At 42.9% G+C, this 20,375-nt stretch overlaps 2 protein-coding genes across 2 annotated transcripts; both read right to left on the reverse strand.

Annotated features, from left to right (window-relative positions):
- Positions 1-1,751: 1,751 nt before the first annotated feature.
- On the reverse strand, positions 1,752-12,069 carry LOC130115921 (breast cancer type 2 susceptibility protein homolog). Its single transcript, XM_056283789.1, has 14 exons — positions 11,582-12,069; positions 11,311-11,501; positions 10,891-11,078; positions 10,600-10,770; positions 10,014-10,368; positions 9,006-9,161; positions 8,775-8,922; positions 8,571-8,683; positions 8,210-8,411; positions 7,872-8,038; positions 7,627-7,765; positions 7,292-7,545; positions 2,681-2,821; positions 1,752-2,524 (listed from the first exon to the last, which is right to left on the reverse strand). Exons 1-14 carry the CDS (start codon positions 11,982-11,984, stop codon positions 2,177-2,179), a joined length of 2,976 nt encoding a protein of 991 aa, XP_056139764.1. The 5' UTR covers positions 11,985-12,069; the 3' UTR covers positions 1,752-2,176.
- A 551-nt stretch (positions 12,070-12,620) lies between these two features.
- LOC130115912 (uncharacterized) lies at positions 12,621-20,120 on the reverse strand. The gene is made up of 8 exons (XM_056283770.1): positions 20,012-20,120; positions 19,850-19,905; positions 19,330-19,420; positions 16,431-17,102; positions 14,984-16,303; positions 13,301-14,314; positions 12,842-13,084; positions 12,621-12,625 (listed from the first exon to the last, which is right to left on the reverse strand). The coding sequence occupies exons 1-8, from the start codon at positions 20,118-20,120 to the stop codon at positions 12,621-12,623; spliced, it is 3,510 nt and encodes a 1,169-aa protein (XP_056139745.1).
- Between the last annotated feature and the right edge of the window lie 255 nt (positions 20,121-20,375).

A 20,375-nucleotide genomic window follows, 5' to 3' on the forward strand; every position in this document is an offset into this window, starting at 1 on the left:
GCACAGTGTTTTACTTCCTCGACACGGTCACTTCCTCAACATAGTCAAATGCCAAAGGTAGGTAGTGACGTCTTTTAATGACGTAACAGTATCAGTTCCACTTGGAAAAGGAGAAGGAAAAGCAGTGATTAAGAGGAAAGGAATGGCGATATGGCAGAAAAGGTGGGAGGAAGACCAGAAAGGAATGGGGTATTACAAAATACAAAAGTCTGTCATAAAAGAGTCAAGTCAATTTTATTTGTATAGCCCAATATCACAAATTACAAATTTGCCTGAAGGGGCTTTACAGCAACACAACGCCCTGTCCTTAGATCCTCTCATCGGATAAGGAACAACTCCCTAAAAAATAAAAAAAAACCTTTAACAGGGAGAAAAAATAGGAAGAAACCTCAGGGAGAGCAACAAAGGAGGGATCTCTCTCCCAAGACGGACAACGTGCAATGGATGTTGTGTTTACACAGTTTACAGAATACAGCATTGAAAGAGGATAACAGAATTATAAAAATTTATGAAGAATATGATAGGCTCCAGCATCCCCGCGACCCTGAGAGCAGGATAAGCGGTTCAGATAATGGATGGCTCATGGATGGATGGATGATGCGCAGGATGCGTTCAGACGCCACCGGAACAGCCCAGGACCCAAGCCACGTGACCAGCATCACCATGTAAAAAAAAAAAAAAAAAAACTATAAAGAAACAAAGAACTATAAAGAAAGGAACAGAAGGGAGGAAATCATCGTAACAAGTCTAAGATTGGATCACACAGATGTAAATGGCACTTTGTTTATAATGAGGAAAGGGACTCTGATAAGTGTGAGAACTGTGGCGTTAAAGAAAACGCTGAACCTGTAATATTACACTGTAACATGTATGAAGTGGGAAGAGAAAGGTTACAGGATGAAGTCCGAGGGGCGGGACAAGTGGAATCTGATGGGGATACTGGGAACAGAAGGAGAGGGAGAGGGGATTAAAATCGCCAGGAAGGCACCCTTTACTTTCTTAAGTGACAGAAGGTTGAGGCAAATTTGTGATATTGGGCTATACAAATAAAATTGACTTGACAAGGTTGATGGGTCGAACGTAAGAGGGTAAGATGACGTTACACTCTTGCACAGTAGGTGGCTGTATGCACCTTAAAGTTGTTTGCGATCCGCCGGCAAACCAAGAGAGAAGAAGAAGCACCAGCAAGTACGCAGATATGACAGGTGAAGCGGATTAGCAGACCTTCACAAACGCACACTCCCAACTCGTATAGCTACAGCCTAGAACGTTTGGAATGAATCTTTCGGCCTGGATTACTGAAACAGCTGCAATTAAGAGACTATATAAAGACACCAGAAGGTCAGACAAATGTAATGATCTGCAGAATTGTAGTTTTAAACAATGCCAATTTCCTCCAAAACTCTCTATTAGCAACCACAGAGCTTGTTGGTAAATATTTTGGTCACATCTTTAATTTAAGAGGCATTTAACACTAAAACGTGTCTTCTTTTCTTTTTTTTAGCTATAAACTAAATTATGACCGTACGGTAATCAAACATCAATGCGAATGTTAATATTGACATTTCTTACTACATTTATAAGCACTGGCATTTCAGTGAAAATGGCTCAACACGCCCTCTAGCAGCCCTGAACCTTGCGAGGCCAACGCTGACAGAACCGACCAGTTGGGACTTCTACACACTTGCACTCCCTCTCCAGCTCCCGTCTGCGGCACATCCGCGTAGGGGCGGTCGAGGCGTCTTTGCGGGCCGGTGGGGGGTAACGGGCGGTGTGCGCCGCTGACTCCGGATGCGCGCCGGGCCCTTCTAGCAGATCTACACAGCTACTCCTGTCTCACCCCGCTCCCCCCTTTTTAGGATTCTTCAAAATGTATGCAGTGGGTGGAGTAAGGCTCAGGCCTGAGGGAGAAGTTACACTTTAAAGTAATTGCGTCAAAAAATAAAAATTATGAATAGTAGATAAAAAAGGCAGACCAAATTGAAAAGGAGGTAGAAGATAGAACAGCATGGAAGAACAGACAAATTGACTTAGCCTCTGTTTAATCAAGTGAGACTTACAAAAACCTGAAAACAAAACCAACAGAAAAACAGAATATCAGCTCCAAGAACTCCCGAGTCAGTTATAGAACATGTTTTTAAAAGTAATAAGACGTTAATCCCAGGTTACCTAAACCTCAGTTTTCACCATGTAATGCTTGAGTGTCTATCATAGCCAGCTCTTCATCGTTAACCCACTGATCAACAGGTGAATCCACTGTTTGGCAAACTGGAGTTTGAACTGTTTTTAAAGTGCTAGGTTTGCAAGACTTCCGAGGGGGATTGAATTTCTTCTTTAACCTTGGGCAATGTACTGTGGCCAGGGAGGAGAGTGGTGGAGGAGAAGGGATACGAGACAAGAAGTCCAGCGCCCTTCTTCTTTTCAAGCTCTTGTGGTCTGTGTCTATTGAGGAGTTGGCTGGAGGAGTGTCCCTGCTCGACAGCGTGACTGACCCAAAGCTTCTGAATGACTGTCGAGATGGCACCTGTAAGAGTCAGAAATACCACAATTGTAATAGTTGATATAAAGTGGTAATTGAAAGCTGACTTCGCCTCCTGTCAAATAATCTTTCAGGAAACAATAGTTTCTCCATCTCTCAAATACTTACACATATGCAGAAATTGAATACATGAAAACTCACACAGGTCTTGACATTGTGTCCTCCATCTGTTCTGCAAACTGGAGTCTTTGGTTGCAGAGCTGGGGAGGTGGAGCTCAGCCTGTCACACTGGCTGAAGTTCAAAAGCCTCTCTTCAGCAGTCTTAAAGAAGTTCACCTGACCCTACCCAAAAGAAGGGTTGAAGAATACTGAGTGTATGCTTTCTTTTCGGGCTTTTGTTATTGCTCACCAAACGAAAAACATATTTGCTGCATTTGTTTGGTGGTTGCATGGTATGTTGTTTCAGTCCAGACAGTGGAAAAGTAGTAAGAGAGGCAGTATTAGACATTCAAACAGTGGGAAACATGGTGACGGTAATACTACAGTTCAACTCCAAAACTGCAGGTATTCACTCCCATTCAGCCACAAGAGCATTAGTGAGGTCAAACACTGATGTTGGGGAGAAGGCCTAGCCTAAATTGGTGAAGTCCAATGCGTCAATCCCAGTCACCACTGATAATATGAAAAACAATGCAGTCGAGGGAGCAGCTGGATTGGAACCGCAAGACTGGGTGTTTTGCCCATGTCCTCAATCTTGCTGCAAAAAATGCCATCTCCCTCAACCAGGTATCCCGGCTACTTGGGAAGTACCACAGCTGCACATGTGTTGAAAACCAAGCAGGACATGTTAGGAATTCCTAACCACAAACTAATACATGATGTTGTAACCAGATGGGACACAGTGTGTATGACATGCTGGAAAGGTACATGGAGCAGCAGGCTGCCATATGATGGATAAGACCATCAAAAAGAATGTGAAGCATTTTGGCATCTTGATAGATAATGAGGTGTATTTGGGGCTCATTCAGGTCCTCAAACCACTGAAGATGGTGACGTCCCTCATGAGCACAGAAACAGCCCCCTCAGTTACCACGATTCTCCTGCTACAGAAGATATTAAAAGCAATGGCACCGACAGAAGAGGATTGTAGCACAATCAGAGATGTGAAAGCAGCCATTGGCAGTGACCTGGATGGGCGATACACCAACACGGGTCTCAGCGGCTTCCTCAACCTGACCACAGCCCTCGATCATCACTTCAAGTCACTTCCGTATCTGCAGGAAGCCATGCGCAACAAAGTCTACTTCGATCTCGTCAGAGAAGCTGAAGAGCAGGTAGCCCCACACCCGATCACTATATTGTTTAATATAGTTTCACTAAATTTAAAAGAATTAATCTTTTATACCAAAGACAGCCTTTTTTACTCAGATGCTTGTTATTTTCAATAATGTGCTAAATACAAGTACTGGTATTCTCTTTATTTTGCAGAGTCTGCACCAAGATGCAGAAATGCCTAGTTCATCAACAGCAGACCAAGAATCACAGCCTGGAAAGGTGTCTTCCCCCCCCCCCCCCCAGAAGAAGTCAGCAATGGCCAAGCTGTTTGGTGAGCTCTTAACAGCACAAGTAACTGCACAGCCTTTGTCAAAGATTGTGGAAGAGGAGATGGCTTCGTACAAGGTAACACCATGCATTCAAGTCGATTCAGATCCACTTGACTAGTGGAAGGCAAATGAATACAGATTCCCTCATCTTGCCAAGCTGGCACAACGCTACCTGTCTGTCCCTAGGACATCTGTGCCAAGCGAAAGAGTTTTCTCTACAGCCGGTGATCTAGTCAGCGCAAGCAGATCTCGTCTCTCATCTGACAATGTGGATAAATTGATCTTCTTACAAAAGAACTTGACATTGGCTTCAACTGAACATCCTGAGGAAGTAGAAATTATATGATTTAGTTGTTATACTTTATTTTCACTTGAGCACTAATTGGTGTATGAGCCCCTTCCCAAGCCATTTCATGGGAAATGTCAAAAAGGCACTTTCATTTTATGTTGACATTTTCTCATTTTGTATTTACGCCTGGTTTTATTAAAGCAACTGTGTTATAAAACAAGAAAAGATGGCACAAAATGTTGTTAGAACTTTTGCACTTGCATTACGTTTGAATACATGCCTTGATAATGCCAAAATGTTGGGCCAAATTCTTAAAATAAATGAAAAATAGAGAACCGGAATGGTGTTTTGTATTTTGCTTACCAAGGCATCAGCTGTATCGTATGAAATCGAAATTGTGATCCCTGACTCGTGAGACGTATCGAACTGTGAAATTTGTGAATCATCCCACCCCTATGAAAAACACTTTCAAATGTTTTAAAAAGCTCTTGCAAGCCGTTTTTCCAACATTTCAGTGGTTTAAAAAGCCCTGTCAATGTTTTCAATATTTTAAGGCCTGTGTCTAGATACTAGGGTCTTCCACTTTCATAGTCCTCCACTGGTTTTCACATCATAACTGCACACAAGGAGAGGAGTGCGCACATGCACACACACACACACACATGCAGTAAAAATATGTAATTGTTAATAAACTCTGTGTTACTCGAACATGTGTCACTGTCCTAAATGTCTTTGTGCACCTAATTTTTTTTCATTTAGTTGCACAAGTACTTCTTGGGGGGGGGGGGTTAGTGTAGAGCCCTGATATATGAAATCAAGTCAAATTATTTATAACGCACATTTCAAAACAACCCACATTGACTAAAGTGCTGAACAGACCAGAGCAGGTAGCTAAAAACACAAATACAAGAAACACCGACATAAACAAAGCACATAGCTCATAGGCAGAAATAGACAACACATGGACATAGGCACAAGCCAGAAACCAGCCACATCAGCAGGACTCAAACGCTGGTGAATAAAACTAAGTTTTGAGTCTGGACTTAAGAGTCGATGGAGGGGGCAGATCTGATATGGAGTGGAATGCTATTCCACAGTCTAGCAGCTGCAACCACAAAGGCGCAGTCAGCCCTGAGCTTAAGTTTCGACTGCGGGCGGGCATCCGGGTAGCGTAGTGGTCTATTCCATTGCCTATCAACACGGGGATCACTGGTTCGAATCCCCATGTTGCCTCCGGTTTGGTCGGGCGTCCCTACAGACACAATTGGCCGTGTCTGTGGGTGGGAAGCCGGCTGTGGGTATGTGTCCTGGTCACTGCACTAGCGCTTCCTCTGGTCGGTCGGGGCGCCTGTTGAGGGGGGAGGGGCAACTGGGGGGAATAGTGTGATCATCCCACGCGCTACGTCCCCCTGGCGAAATGCCTCACTGTTGGGTGAATAGAAGCGGCTGCAACGCCACATGTATCAGAGGAGGCATGTGGTAGTCTGCAGCCCTCCCGGGCTTGGCAGAAAGCGTGGAGCAGTGGCTCGGAAGATGGCTTGGAAGAGTGGGGTAATTGGCCAGGTATAATTGGAGAGAAAAAGGGGGAACCCCCCCTCCCCCTCCCCAAAGAAAAGAAATAGGTCCGTAGTTACAGGCAAGGTGGAGTCCAAGTTAGGAGTTTTTTCAAGAGGGGCTGGACCACTGCATTCTTGAAACAGGTTGGAACAGTACCAGTGGCCAGAGAGCTGTTGATAATGGGATGCTGGGACCGGCGATTTCAAAGGCATCCTTCAGGAGGGCAGCAAGAACAATGTCAAGGGGGCCGGTTGTAGGTTTCATGATGGAAACAATATATATAAATGTGATTAGATATTAAAAGATAAATATTCTGTTTTAAACAATGTATTCATGTGCACCAGCCGATCGAAGAGAGAAGGACAACAGCTGCCTAAGCGTAAACCAGTGGTGATTCCCTATGTGGCAGGAGTGTCAGAAAAATTGAGACGCGTATTTTCCAAACACCACATCTCAGTTGCTTTCAAACCCCAAAACACACTGCACCAGAAACTGGTCCACCCCAAGGATCGGGTCCCCCGGCACAAACAGCAATGCTGTGAAGTGCCAGGATTGCCGTGACTTGTACATCGGGGAAACTAAACATGCTGGCCAAGAGGATGGCACAACACAGAAGAGCTAACGCGTCAGGCCAGGACTCCGCAGTCTACACCAATCTACAGGCCAGTGGCCACTCTTTCAAGGATGAGGATGTGTACATCCTTGATAGGCAGGAACACTGGTTTGAATGAGGAGTCAAAGAGGCCATCTATGTGAAGAGGGAAGAACCACCCCTGAACCGAAGGGGGGGGCCTAAGAGTACATCTGTCACCATCTTACAATGCTGTGATTGCAAACATCCCCAAATCCTCTATGAAGAGTACACATGGCCATTGAAACTCTAGTTAATGGTTATGCCCATATTTGCATATTAAACTGATCATTGGTTTCGGTCTTTATGCAACTGTATAAGGGTGGGGATACCTACAGTCAGTTTAGACTGAAGAGGTCACTTAGATAATAACAATTATAACAATAATTAATTATTAGAGGAGTGATGAAACATATTTGTCAATAAAGGTTGTATGCAGATGAACTGATTCAACTTTCTTTCGATGTTCATGTCCTTGTTGCTTCATGTTGAGCATACAAGCAACACAAATCACTACTCGGAAAATCTAACTTGACTTATTTGAATCCAGAAAATTTAGATGGGTATGTTCAAATTCACTAACAATGGATCGCAGGACACTAAATTTGTAACAGTGACAGTTAATTTTAACATGGAAGCTCTTACAACTTGCCTCACATGACTGGTAAGTAAACATGACTTGCAATAACAAATGTAACAGCAGTTTTTTTGAGTTGTGGACTATATTTTACCTGGACCAAATTTCTGAGGTGGGTGAGTGATTCCTGTAAGTGCACTTCCTTGGGGTTTGAAGAGATGAGGACCCGATCTCCAGCATACAAGACAGGAATCAGAGAGGAACAAGCCCTTAGCTGCAGGTTGCTTAGAGCCAACAGTGCAAATGGCTTTACAAGGTCTTCCAGGCAATACTGAGACAGGGGATTGAAACAGCGAACCTTCACAATATTCAAATCCCCATCAGCCAGGTAAAATGCAGGAGAGGAACCTATGGTGGAAAGCGGATTGTCAGTTGCACCTTAAGTATGACTAATAACATAAAGACAACAATTACAAAAAAGTAACCAACCCTGTCCATCTATGATAGAGATGACATATCCTACAAGATCAACCTCTCCACAAACTGGGTGGAATTCTGGATTTCGGAGATCCCGAAGGTTGATCGATATCCTGGGTTGAAAATGCAAAGACAACCATTCCTGTGTAGTCTGATGAAATAAAAGAAAGAAACATCAAATGATTTAATATGTTTACATCCATGACCTTATACATATATATGCTTGATACATGAGTGTACCAACAATGTTACACCACCTGTACGTCCTGAAACTGTGTTTTCTTAGTGGCAGTAAGATGAAGAGCTGAAGCAACAGTTAGTTTATTTCCTTTAGATGTGGTGAGGTTATAGACCCTGTATCGACCACCCTCTTTCAGCAAAGACTGCAGATCTGCTGATGGTCTCCAGATATTTAAAAGGTAAACTGAGAGCAAAAAAGAAAAAGAAAAAAAGATTTCAAACCAATACAAAACAGATGCATGGAAGAGTATCTTAACTACTCTTCTACTTTACCCTTATTACATACCTGATTAAAGCCACAATACACGTAGAAAAGTTAAAACTAAAATAGCACTAAGGAAATGGCCAGGCATACCATTGCTGCTTAGCTGGTCTCTGGAGTCAACAATGCTTAGCCTCCACACAGGAGTAACTTTTCGTTTCAGACAGCTACCCGGGTCCTCCTGTGCATTCTCAAAGGCACAGCGGTATCTCTCTTGCAGTTCAGCCTGCCTTTTCTCTGCTAAAGTGTGTGTGTAGGTATGTAGGGTCTCCAGCTGCTGTTCACTCAAATGAGCCTGGGGCGGGACAAGAAACAAACAAGCAAGTAAAATTCCTGTCACTGAAAAACCTTGAACCTGACAATTTTGGACAATTATATATCAATGTAGAATTATGTGTGCAAGTAGCCCTGTTAACTGGAAAACCCATTGTGTTTAATTACAACATCTTATTACCTCCACATAAACTGGGTCATTCTCTATTGCTTGGTATAGCTCTTCTCCATCCTGAAGACTCTTAATGTCTTGATGACTGAGCGACCGTCTTTGACCTCGAAGTTTGTTGGTATCTGGAAGAAAAAAAAAAAAAATCACAATATGTCTAAATTAATTCCTTTTGAAACAGCGTCAGTCAAAATCAATTTAAAACCTAAGCCCTACCTTTCTCCTCTTTTTCAACAACAGCCTGAATCTTTGCAAATAGGAGCTCCATAGCTTTTTGCTTGCTGTCATCGTAGCGTCTAGCTTCTCTCTCCTCTGCACGGGTACAACGGAACACAAAGCCTCCGTCAGGTTTCTTCTCCATCCACTGGGAAATAAACAGTATCTTTACATTCAGAAACCATCGAAAAAGTATCTGCCAAGACGATAGGTTAATTAATAAAAGGGCACCTGTATTGGGTAGCTTCTCAACACAACAATGTCCACACACCCAACAGGCCCTCCAGTGTCGTACAGAGAGGAGACAGGAAGCAGGAATGGACGGGGATCCCGATGAAACCCAAGTTTAGTATTCCAGCGTGCTGGTCGGGTGCTATTGGCACAAATCTAAAAATAAAGGACGAGACTAATTTTTAACCCTTGGTTTGAGCTCACCTGAAAACTTTATTGCAGACTCAGAGTCCACAACAGACAAAGACATGGTAAAAAATAAATAAATAAATGAAGCAATAAAAGATAATAACCATTGGTAAAAGGTAAACCCAAGACAATATATAGAGTAATAAACACAATAAAATAACATAAAAGGAACAAATCAGTGTCTTACCCAGAGGCAGCTATACCAATGGGCCCACTGCTGGGATTGGTAGCATGTGGTGTGGCACTGAATCTTATATTATTTAAACTCATGATGATTACATTATCAGAGTCATTGAGTCGGCAAATAAATTTATACATGAGATTCCTTAGAAGAGCCTGAAAAGTATTGACTCCTACAGCCACAAACATTTCACTTGCACTACACCATCTAGGTCTTCTTAGTAGTATTCTCATTGCATCATTATAAGCTACTCGAAGTCTCTGTAAGCTTGCTTTTTTTGTAGTTTGACCACAGGTATGCAGTATAAAGTGGTGTACAATATGCTCTGAACACAGACATCTTCACACTAACTGAACACATACCAAACTTGCGTGACAGTGTTTGCTTGTGCATACATCATGAGGCATTGCATATAAATATCGTCATCGTCTGTCATTTGTTCAGTAATATAACGTTCAAGATATTTCACCTTATTACATACCCCAAGATTATTAAATTTTAGATAACGGCCCTCTTTGGTTCTGCAGATCATGACAATGCTCTTACTAGCACTGTATTTGATATCATGCTCCACACCATACACAGAACATAAAGATAGGTATCGTAGGTTGTTTGGTTTGCTTTAAACCTCTTGGTACCTTTAACATGAGGGCTTCAGGTGCTTCCAGAGGTGAGCAGGCATCTTGGGATCCCACCAGCTCAGCTCCATGGATGATGAACTTCCCACCAATTGCAAGACGGCCCTTGTGAAGCATGGCAGTCAATGGAACGTCCAGCTGGGCTTTGATAGAGTACCACCCGTCTGTTAACATTATAATTCCAACTGGAGATTCAACTTTGGTATCAACGGCTCGTGGTGTCTGGGTGGTTGGGTCCTGACCCCAGGAAACAACACCACAGACACAGAGAACAATGGTTTTGGCTGCTGTGTCATCCCTTTCCATGATCTTTCTCAGAGCTGGCCTGCGGCTGTGGTCCACCTCTACATCATATCTGGCAAAATACACAATCAGATAACAGGTCATATTTATTGAAGAAACACTGATACAAACATAACTAAATATCAAATAACTAATACTACTGCTACTACTACTACTAATAATAATAATACTGTCCTCGTAACCTTTACACTGAGGTCAAAGAAGAGTGCTACATCATAAGATGACTTAAAAGTCAAGTAACTTACACCCCTACAGTAATATACTAAGATGTAAAGAGACAAACCTGTATTTAAGTTGAAGGAGGATTTGCTCTGGAGTGAGACAGAGGCCACCCAGTGTTGCTGGAAAACACCTTTCCATGGAGGCCTGCTTCCACACTATCCAACGGTAGTGATTGTAAACCCATTCCTGACTGATCAGTTTAGGATCCACACCTGGTGTGTCACATAACGCTCTGTGGACCATGTATGTTACAACACAACAAGACACTTGGTTGCTTCAACAAACAACAGGACACGTGGTTGTTCCACAATAATCACAAACTCATATTTAACAGTCATTAGTAGAATCATACTTATAGAACTCTTCTTTCCCCATCGTCCCATCATTCCTAGAGATCAGCCACCCTCCATCCGCTAACTGAACAACACCTCTGTCTGTGAGCGCTTCCAGTTTAAAGAACTGCTGGCAGTTGAAGCGAAAAGATTCTGCGTTCTCACTGGTGATGTCAGATACATGCTGGTGGACTCCATATTCATAGAGCTAAAAAAAACAAACAAACAAAAACCCCAATATACATAACAAAATCAAAAATCTGGGAATAGTTTACATAAAACAGATCCTATCTTCAAGTAAGTGCAACAAAAAAGTGCATAAACAAAATTAACTGTAGCAAGAATGTTAAAGTGTCAATGTTTACAGGGCAAACAGGGGGGTTTAAATGTCTCCTACAAACAGTTAACGCTGAAAAACCTGGTTGAAATGTAACCCTTACTTGTTTTTTTGTGTGTTTTGTAGGGGGCTGTTTGTTCACAGCGTCCATCAGGTGAATCCTTTCAACCCCTGAGGTTTTTGCAAGGAAAAAGTTCCCTGGTAGAGGCCGAATGGTCTGACGCCTCTTCTTCTGGATTCTCATATCCTGCATGTCCTGTGCAAGCTGCAAGCTCTGGAGATCCTGAAAGATGTCTGTAAAGCAACCAATCAATTTAGTCGACCCAATCAGTCATGTTACGCAAGATTATTTTGACCTCATGCAAAACTCATACCATGGCTTCCAAGTAACATATGTTCCGCATCTGATTTCTTTGCATTAAAGTCTTCAGTTCCATGATCAAAAGAATGGTTTGGACCAGATTTAACATCACTTTTTGTTGGCTCAGCATTCCATTCCTGAATTTTTTCGTCCCTGTTACCACCAATTATTTGTGTAGGGCTTTTTGTTTTTATAATGGGTGAGACATATGTGTTGGTTTTGTTGGGTGTTTCTGAGAGATGGGGCAGGTAATCCTTTTTGGTTAGAGGTGAAGCAGAGGTCACTGGGACACAAGTTCTTTGTTTTTTGAAAGGAGGGACAAACACTGCAGATGTTCTTCCCTTATCCTGTGGTATACTGATCTTGGGTGTTGCCATTTTTGTATTCTTTTGTAATGAGGGGACAAACGATGCCATCTTGGGATTTGATGTTCTGCCCTTTCCTCGGAATAAATGTGGTATTGCCAGCAGCAGTTCTGTCTTTTGTGCTCTGGTATCTATGTTGGTCTTTTCATTGCTGTAAGATCAAATGATACAGAGCAATATCAGGTAAATAATAAAACTGAAAACTACCTGATAAATTGAGACTAAATGTTTCAAGGGGGGCTTACTTGTATGGCCCAGAAATGTTTGGAAGAGGGACGCTATACTTGGAAATGTTCCTTTTGTGCAATACACCTTACATCAACAAAAAAATAATTCAAAAGGTAACTTCTCCAATTACAAAACAAACGTGCACAGCAAGTTATTCGTCACACTGAAAGTGCTTTACCTTGCACACAACTCTTTACAGGGAGGAGTGCTGAACGTCGTGTACTATTTGCCAGTAACAGTCTTTTTAAAGGAGGTTGGTCTGAAATATTGGGAAACAATGGTCATTTAAATACTAGTGCAGAAGTATTAGGTCTGCGCAGTTAATGATATATAATCCTAGATCACAAATTTAGTTTTCATATTTAACAATAACACTTACATATCAACAATTGTAGCAAGTGCATTAACACCTCTTTGGCCTATATTATGAATTGAAGGTTTTTTTTTTTTAAATTGTGATCACTCTAAGGGGAATAAGTCAGAATCACAATTTTTGCCATAATCCTGTACTTTTCTTAAGTTATGTGAAAGCACGTGAAATTCTATTGTAGTTTATCATTATGATCAAATATTACAAAAATTGAAACTTTGCAACTTACCAGTCACATCATCATCCTCTACTCTTCGTTTTCTCACTCTTTCTTCTGTCTCAACAGATCTTTTTTCACGGTCAGTATTACCTTGTGTTGGCATCCTGTCTGAAGCCATGGCAATACTATAGTCACCTAGATTTTCATCCTCTAACAATGCCTTTGTGCAGTCCATCGCTTCCTGTGCAAAATACTGCTGTTGGGTGACAGTGACGCCACCAAGGCCAAATGATCCAAAGCTTAGCATGGAAGACTTATCTGAGCTCAAGAAATTATTCATGTCACAGCTGCTGGTCTGGGTCTGGCTCATGCCATTGTCCTGCGGTCCACCAACTCCGACAGGCACAAGATGGTTGCAGATAGATGCAGAAACACTTACTGGCTTTTTCTTTGCAGGACACTGATGAAGATCCTTCTCTCTTGACTTAACTGAACCTTCTTTTAGGTCAAAGGTTTCTTTTGAAACATTTTCTGACAATAACATGCCATTATTTTTTGCTATAACAGCACAGCAACTAATAACATCTACTTTTTCAAGAGCTTTTTCACCATCTCTTGCACAGTTAGTCTTAGGAAGACAGGGAAGAGATTTCATGGCTCGAGGGCTAGTTTCTTGAATTTGTGGTTTTTCCCCATCAATGCTTTTAAGATCTGAGTTCAGGTTGAGTGTTTCCAGGGTCTTAACCTGTGCCAGATCAGATCTATTAACGTCAAATGACCTTCCTGAGTAGGGCCTGAGAGTAGTTGGAGAATTAGCATATTCCCCATCAGGAAGTTCATTCAACAGTTTTTTTGTTTTCAAAAGATTTCTTTCCAAGACATGGACTTCTATTCCCCTTGTGGTTTGGAAAGTACAACCAATTATCTCTCTATTATTTTGAGCATCTCCTGGCTCTACATCCATGAGGATTCTATCCTTTACTTCTGCAGCTACTGGGATTTCTGTATTGATGTCCATGAAAACAGAGACTCCTTTCTGTGATGGCTCTGCTGAAAATGCTACTGGGGATGTCTGATGAAATGGAAACTTGGGATGTGTTGTTACTCCCTTTTTATTCTCATCTATATCACAATTACTGAAGAGGGCTTTTCCTTTTTGTAAGGCTGTAACCGAAATTGCAACTCCTTTTCCACTGGCTGTCTTAAATCCTTCGTTTTGTCGAGGTGGACAGAGATTTGGATTGGTGGGATGACTCGGTCCTAAACTTTCATTTTTCTGTTTGTTGTCCTCAAATGCATCAAATTCCTTCCAGAGAGACCTTGCCTTTTTAAGTGCATCTTTAGACATGGATACTCTCTTTCCTTTTGCTGTACAGAAACCACTATTATTGCTCAATTGACCAATTGCTCTTTGTTTGTCAGGTAAAGTCTTTCTTGGCTTGTCTGAGAAGTTCACTGGACATTCCTCTAAATCAGCAAAAGAAGCCCTCGCTTTGGTCAGACAATTCTCAGAAACTCTTAAAGCATCTCCTCCAGCAGTTTTAAATCCAATGTCAGATATAAACTCTTTTTTTCCCTCTAGTTTGTTGTGTGTTTCAGGATGTCCATTCTTGGCAAAAGAATCTGTAGGTTCAGAAGACTCAACACCAGTTATGCATTCAGAGGGAAGATTAGAAATGGAACATACATCTCCAGCTGAGGCATTTTCTTTTTGCATTGCACTGCAGAGTGATAGGTTTGTCAGTGTCATGCAATTTTTATTCTGGGAAGGTACGGTCATTTTGTCAGACATTGTCTTAGCAAAGTACTTTCCAGCAACAGAGCTAAAACTTTCCTTAAAATCTATATCTGTGAGAATATCAAGGTCCAGTTTATTGTCACTAAAGAGGGCTCTTCCTTTCTGTAGTGCTGTGACTGAAATTTCTACTCCTTTTCCACTGGCTGTCTGAAATCCCCCATTTTGTCGATGTGGAGCCTGAGCTGGGCTGGCGAGAATACTTGCACCTAAAATGCTGTTATCCCTAAATGCATCACATTCTTTCCAGAGATATTTTGCTTTTTTGAGTGCATCATCAAATACATGTACTTTCTTTCCACTTGCTGTACAGAATCCGCTGTTACTGCTCAACTGACCGATCACACTGGAATCAACATTCCTTGATGTTTTGCACAATGAGGCAGAGAGTGGCTTTTCTGTCAATGATGTGTCTCCAAGGACAGAAACTGCATCAAGAAAAGCCAATGGATTTTTAAAACCACCACCATTGAAAAGTGAAGTGTCAGCAGATTTACTTATGTTTGTGGGTGTCTTGCTGTTTTTATTGTTCTGGGGAGGTAATGTCATTTTGTCAGATGCCATCATCTCAGCCAATTGCTCTCCAGCATCAGTGCTAAAACTGTCATCAAAATCTGCAACTGTGAGAAAATCATGGTCCAGTTCTTTGTCTACTCCCTGAGGGTGGGGTATGGTATCAGGAGACTGTAGCTTTGGCTTTTCGGGTTTGAACTGTGTAAGTAAAAATTCGCTACCTGCTTCTTCCAAGAACCTGCAGAGCTCTGTGACATCAGCTTGCTGTGAAGCTGTCAAGGTGCATTGGACATCACCGCCCTCTTTACTTGAGTGAGGATTAGTCAAATTAGTGAGCATGTTTTCTGCTGACTTATCATGAGTCATGCCAGTATCTTTTTTAGTGTTACGGATACATTTGGCTTGTTGAGCACCCAAAGGGCTTTCACCCCCAATCTCTTTTAAGAGACACTTGGTTTTGTCTAAACTGTCTAATCCAGATACACAGAGGGAAGGAGAATGAACAGTTATTTGCTGTGGGTCACCGATATGAACTCGACTGTTATGTTCTGCACGTTTTCCATTGACTATTGCCGTTGCACTTACAGGTGGGTGTGGGGCTTTGGGTGTCTTTTCCAAGTATGGGTTACTCCCCGCACCAGGGCCTAACATCTGGCTTTGCTTGCCAATGCTGCTGGACAGATAAACATCAGCTACATTTTCCTCCATAATGTCATTCAAATGTGTGCTTCCCTTATCCTTTGTTGACATCTGTAAAAGAGTGACCTCGCTGATTTCAGTTTTACAGTCAGAGGAAGGTTTACTTTCAGTGTCTTTTTCTGTGCTGAGAACAGGTGATGAGCTCGTAACGTGAGTGACAACAGCAGTAGATTGGAACCCACTTACTGTGCTTTCTAGATTGGAGGACTTTGGCTGAGGGGCGGTAACATGTCCTTTGTTACTTATGACATTACAATCCAGTTGAAGGTTAGTTACTCTCTGAAATGATTTTTGCTTGTTTAACAGTTTTTTGTTTCTTTGTTTCATTGCTGACAGACACACTGATGGGGAGAAGAAATCTTCGGCTGTATGTTCTTCTGATGTACTCACATCTGATATTTGAGTGATATCTTGTGCAAAAGCCCTGCAAAGCTGAGACATGTCAAGATCCTGGCCTTCAGATGGCAATGAGGAAACTTGAGTTTTTTCTGCCCCATTTCCCTGCTGGGAACTCTTGTTCCCCCGATTACACATTTTTTCATTGACATGATGACGCTGCACCTCATCTGAGGCCTTTTCACTCTGCTTCACATTACACTCTTGTCCTGAGAGAAAGCACAAGGACAAACAAGTAAAAATCCTTTTCTTCAAATTAATGATTAATTAATCATCTCTCTGATTTTGATAATGAGTTTGATTTGTTGTGCATTGAATAATATCAAAATGTCTTACCAGAAACTGGATTCAGAATTGATTGGAGATTCTCAGTTAGCATATTTTTTCCATTTAGCCGAGGACTGGGACTCTCAATGGTATATACAAATCTCGTTTTCTTAGTAAACGTAGAGTCAGAGATTTTCACTGATGGACTGCTAAGTTGGTGGGGGTCACCTTCACATGTTGGTTGATCTGTTTTAAGGTTGGGTTCCAACCGTTTAGTGGGATCATAAACATTGCAAGATGTCTCCAAATCACACTGTGAAATGTTAGATGACCTCAGTGGAGACCAGTGAGTGACTGCGGTATCTTCAGTGTTGTCCTTGCTTCCTATGTGAGGGGAAGATGGAACCTCTCTATGTTCCTCATCGCCTATTCTTCCACCCGAGTCAACATTTTTTGTTGTCACATTTAGTGAACAGTCATTTTTTTCTTTGGTTAAGATGTTTTGCTTCCTTTTGATTCTGTCCTTGGTTTTCACTCTCCTCAAGGTTGAACTACTCTTGGTAAAGAATATGGAGGGGACATTTTCAGTTCCTGCAAGGACACTTGCCTCTGTGATACAAATTTCTCCATTGCCAGTTGCATCTGGTAGTGTCTGCCTCCAGCTGCTGTCATTCTGGTCCAGTGGAGACTGCAGAGGGTCCAGGGATCTTCTGCTGTGACCGGGATGAAGGCAATCCACAGCTGTTGAGTTTCAGAGAAACAATCAACATTATTTTAAGCTATAAAATGTTTTGTGTTCCCACTGGAGCAATGTGAATTCAACTTATGATAGTAATATTCATTCATTCATCATCATCCACTTCTCTGGGGTGGGGTTGCGGTGGCAGCAAGCTAAGTAGGGCACTCCAGATGTCCCTCTCCCCAGCAACGCCCTCCAGCTCCTCCTGGGGGATCCCAAGGTGTTCCCAGGCTAGATTGGACATGTAGTCCCTCCAGCGAGTTCTGGGTTTACTCCGGGGTCTCCTCCCACCTGGCCATGCCCGGAAAACCTACAAAAGAAGGTGCCCAGGAGGCATCCTCAGATTCCTGAACCACCTCAACTGACTCCTTTCGACACGAAGGAGCAGCAGCTCTACTCTGAGCTCCCTCTAGATGTCTCAGCTCCTCACCCCATCTCTAAGGCTGAGCCCAGACACTGTACGGAGGAAACTCATTTCAGCCACTTGTATCAACGATCTCACCCTTTTGGTCACCACCCAAAGCTCACAACAATAGGTGAGGGTCGGAACAAAGATTGACTGGTAAATTGAGAGCTTTGCCCTCCGGCCCAGCTTCCTCTCCACCACAACGGTCCAACACAACGTCTGCCACCACTGCTGATGCTGCACCAATCCGCCTGTCAAATCCCCGCTCCACCCCACCCTCACTCATGAACAAGACCCTGAGATAATTGAACTCCTTCACTTGAGGCAACAACTCATCCCCAACCCGGAGGGAGCAATCAACCATTTTCCAGTAGAGAACCGTGGCCTCAGACTTGGAGGTGCTGACTCTCATCCCGACCATTTCACACTCAGCTGCAAACCGCCCCAGTGCACGCTGGAGGCGGAGCAGAGATGCAATTCTAAGGTTCCCAAAACAGCCACACACCTCACCTTGGCTGCGCCTTGAGATCCTATCCATGACAAACAGAATGGGAGACAAGGGACAACCTTGGTGGAGTCCGACACCCACCGAAAATGTGTTTGACTTTGTGCCAAGAATGCGCACACAGCTCTCACTTTGGTTATACAAGGACCGGATGGCTTGTAGCAACTGCCCTGGTACCCGGTACTCCCGCAGTACCCTCCACAGAGTGCCCAGGTGTACACGGTTATAAGCCTTCTCCAAGTCCACAAAGCACATGTAGACTGGCTGGTCAAACTCCCATGGCCCCCTCAGCACTTCTGCAAGGGTAAAGAGTTGGTTCGTTGTTCCACGGCCAGATTGGAATCCTAATTGTTCCTCCTGGATCCGAGGTTCAACAATTGGTTGGAGCCTCCATTCCAGCACCATAGAGTAGACTTTCCCAGGGAGGCTGAGCATTGTGATGCCCGATAATTGGAGCACACCCTCCGGTCCCCCTTTTTAAATATGGGAACCACTACCCCAGTCTGCCACTCCACAGGTACTGTCCCCAACTTCCACGTGACACTGAAGAGGCGTGTCAGCCAAGACAGCCCAACAATGTCCAGAGCCTTCAGCATCTCAGGGTGAATCTCATCCACACCCGGCACCAGGGATATGGGTGGGGCTTCCCCTGAGTCTTCAGACTCGACCTCCTCCACTGAGGACCTGTTAGGTGGGTTCAGGAGCTCCTCAAAGTGTTCTTTCCACCGCTTGACAACATCTCCAGTCCAGGTCAACAGTTCCCTTCCCCGGCTGAACACAGCCTGAGTCAAGCCCTGCTTCCCCTTCCTGGGTCGCCGGATGGTTTGCCAGAACTTCCTTGAGGCCAACCAAAAGTCCTGCCCCATAGCCTTGTTGAACTCCTCCCACATCCGAGTTTTTGATTCTGTGACCACTGAAGCCGCAGCCCTTCTGGCCTCCCGGTACCTGTCTGCTGCTTCAGGAGACCCCTGGGCCAACCAAGCCCAAAGGCCTCCTTCTTCAGCCTGACAGCCTCCCTCACCGCCAGTATCCACCAGCGAGTTCTAAGGTTGCCACCTCGACAGGCACCGATGACCTTATGACCACAGCTCCTGCCTGCCGCATCTGCAATAGAGGCTTTGAACATGGCCCACTCGGACTCCATGTCCCCAGCCTCCCTTGGGATACACAAGCACTTCTTCCGGAGGTGGGAGTTGAAGACCTCATGGACAGGGGCCTCCGCCAGACGTTCCCAGTTCATCCTCACTACACATTTGGGTTTGCCAGATCTGTCCATCTCAGACATTTAACACATTACAAGGAACAACTCGCTCTCTACCTTGTTGAATAGTCGGCTCATCACTCTTTTCAAGAGATGGATCAGCAATCCGAGATGTGTTTGAAAGGGAGGGGAAAAGCTTCCGCACAGTCTAAGATCAAGAAATAAAATGGTTACTTTCCAGGTTTGATTCCATTTGGTACTCCAGTGAAACCCTAACCTAACACCAAGGTCAAAACATTACTGCTGTTCTCAAACAAAGACCTTAACTGCATACTTTCAAACAATATACAACTTGACAGAGGGATTGTAATGGTTAACAGGAAAAAAAAAACTAACCTTCTAAAATACGGCACATCGTTTTGATAGCTCACGAAATGTAATTTAAACCAAAGACGAATATAAAGAATTCAGTCAGCTATTAATTCATAGCTATTGATCAGAAAATACCCTGGCAGAAGATCCAATTTTGCAGCAAAGCCTGAAATTCTACTCTTCTCTCAATAATAGCATGATAGCTTTTTTTTTTTTAGAAAAGTATGACTTTAGCATTTCTTGAAAAGCTGCATATTTTACTCACAAAAACATGTTTGCCTGCAATTGGGCTCACTGGGCAGGGACGGTCCTCTGCTCTGTCTGTATAGCAGAGATTAAAAAGTCATTCAACAGAACAAGTGCTCTCAGATCAAGGAAATCATCCATGACGTCACATTAAATATCAAGGTATTAAGTATGTGCATACTCAAAATAAGGGTGGTTGAAACTGGGGTATTCAGTGAACTGGTCCATGAGACATCAGAATTAATGTCAGCCCCAAGTCGTTCAGCTATGTACTGGGAAAACTTTATCATGGAGATAAAATAAAGAATTGGCAGAGCACGCTTCATGGTCATTCATTATTAAACATTGAAGTATTAGCACTTCACATGCTGAATCAAAATTCACAAATATCAGAAGTAAATTAAATGCACATACTGAATGTTTCGGGGTATCAAGCAGCTCTGTGAAGATAAAACCAATAAACCAAATTACATTTCAAATGTGAAATAATCAATACATAATTCAATATTTGAGAAAAACAACCCACAGAAAAACCATCTTACCTA

The sequence above is a fragment of the Lampris incognitus genome, chromosome 7 (genome assembly GCF_029633865.1).
Source record: "Lampris incognitus isolate fLamInc1 chromosome 7, fLamInc1.hap2, whole genome shotgun sequence".
NCBI classification, from domain to species: domain Eukaryota; kingdom Metazoa; phylum Chordata; class Actinopteri; order Lampriformes; family Lampridae; genus Lampris; species Lampris incognitus.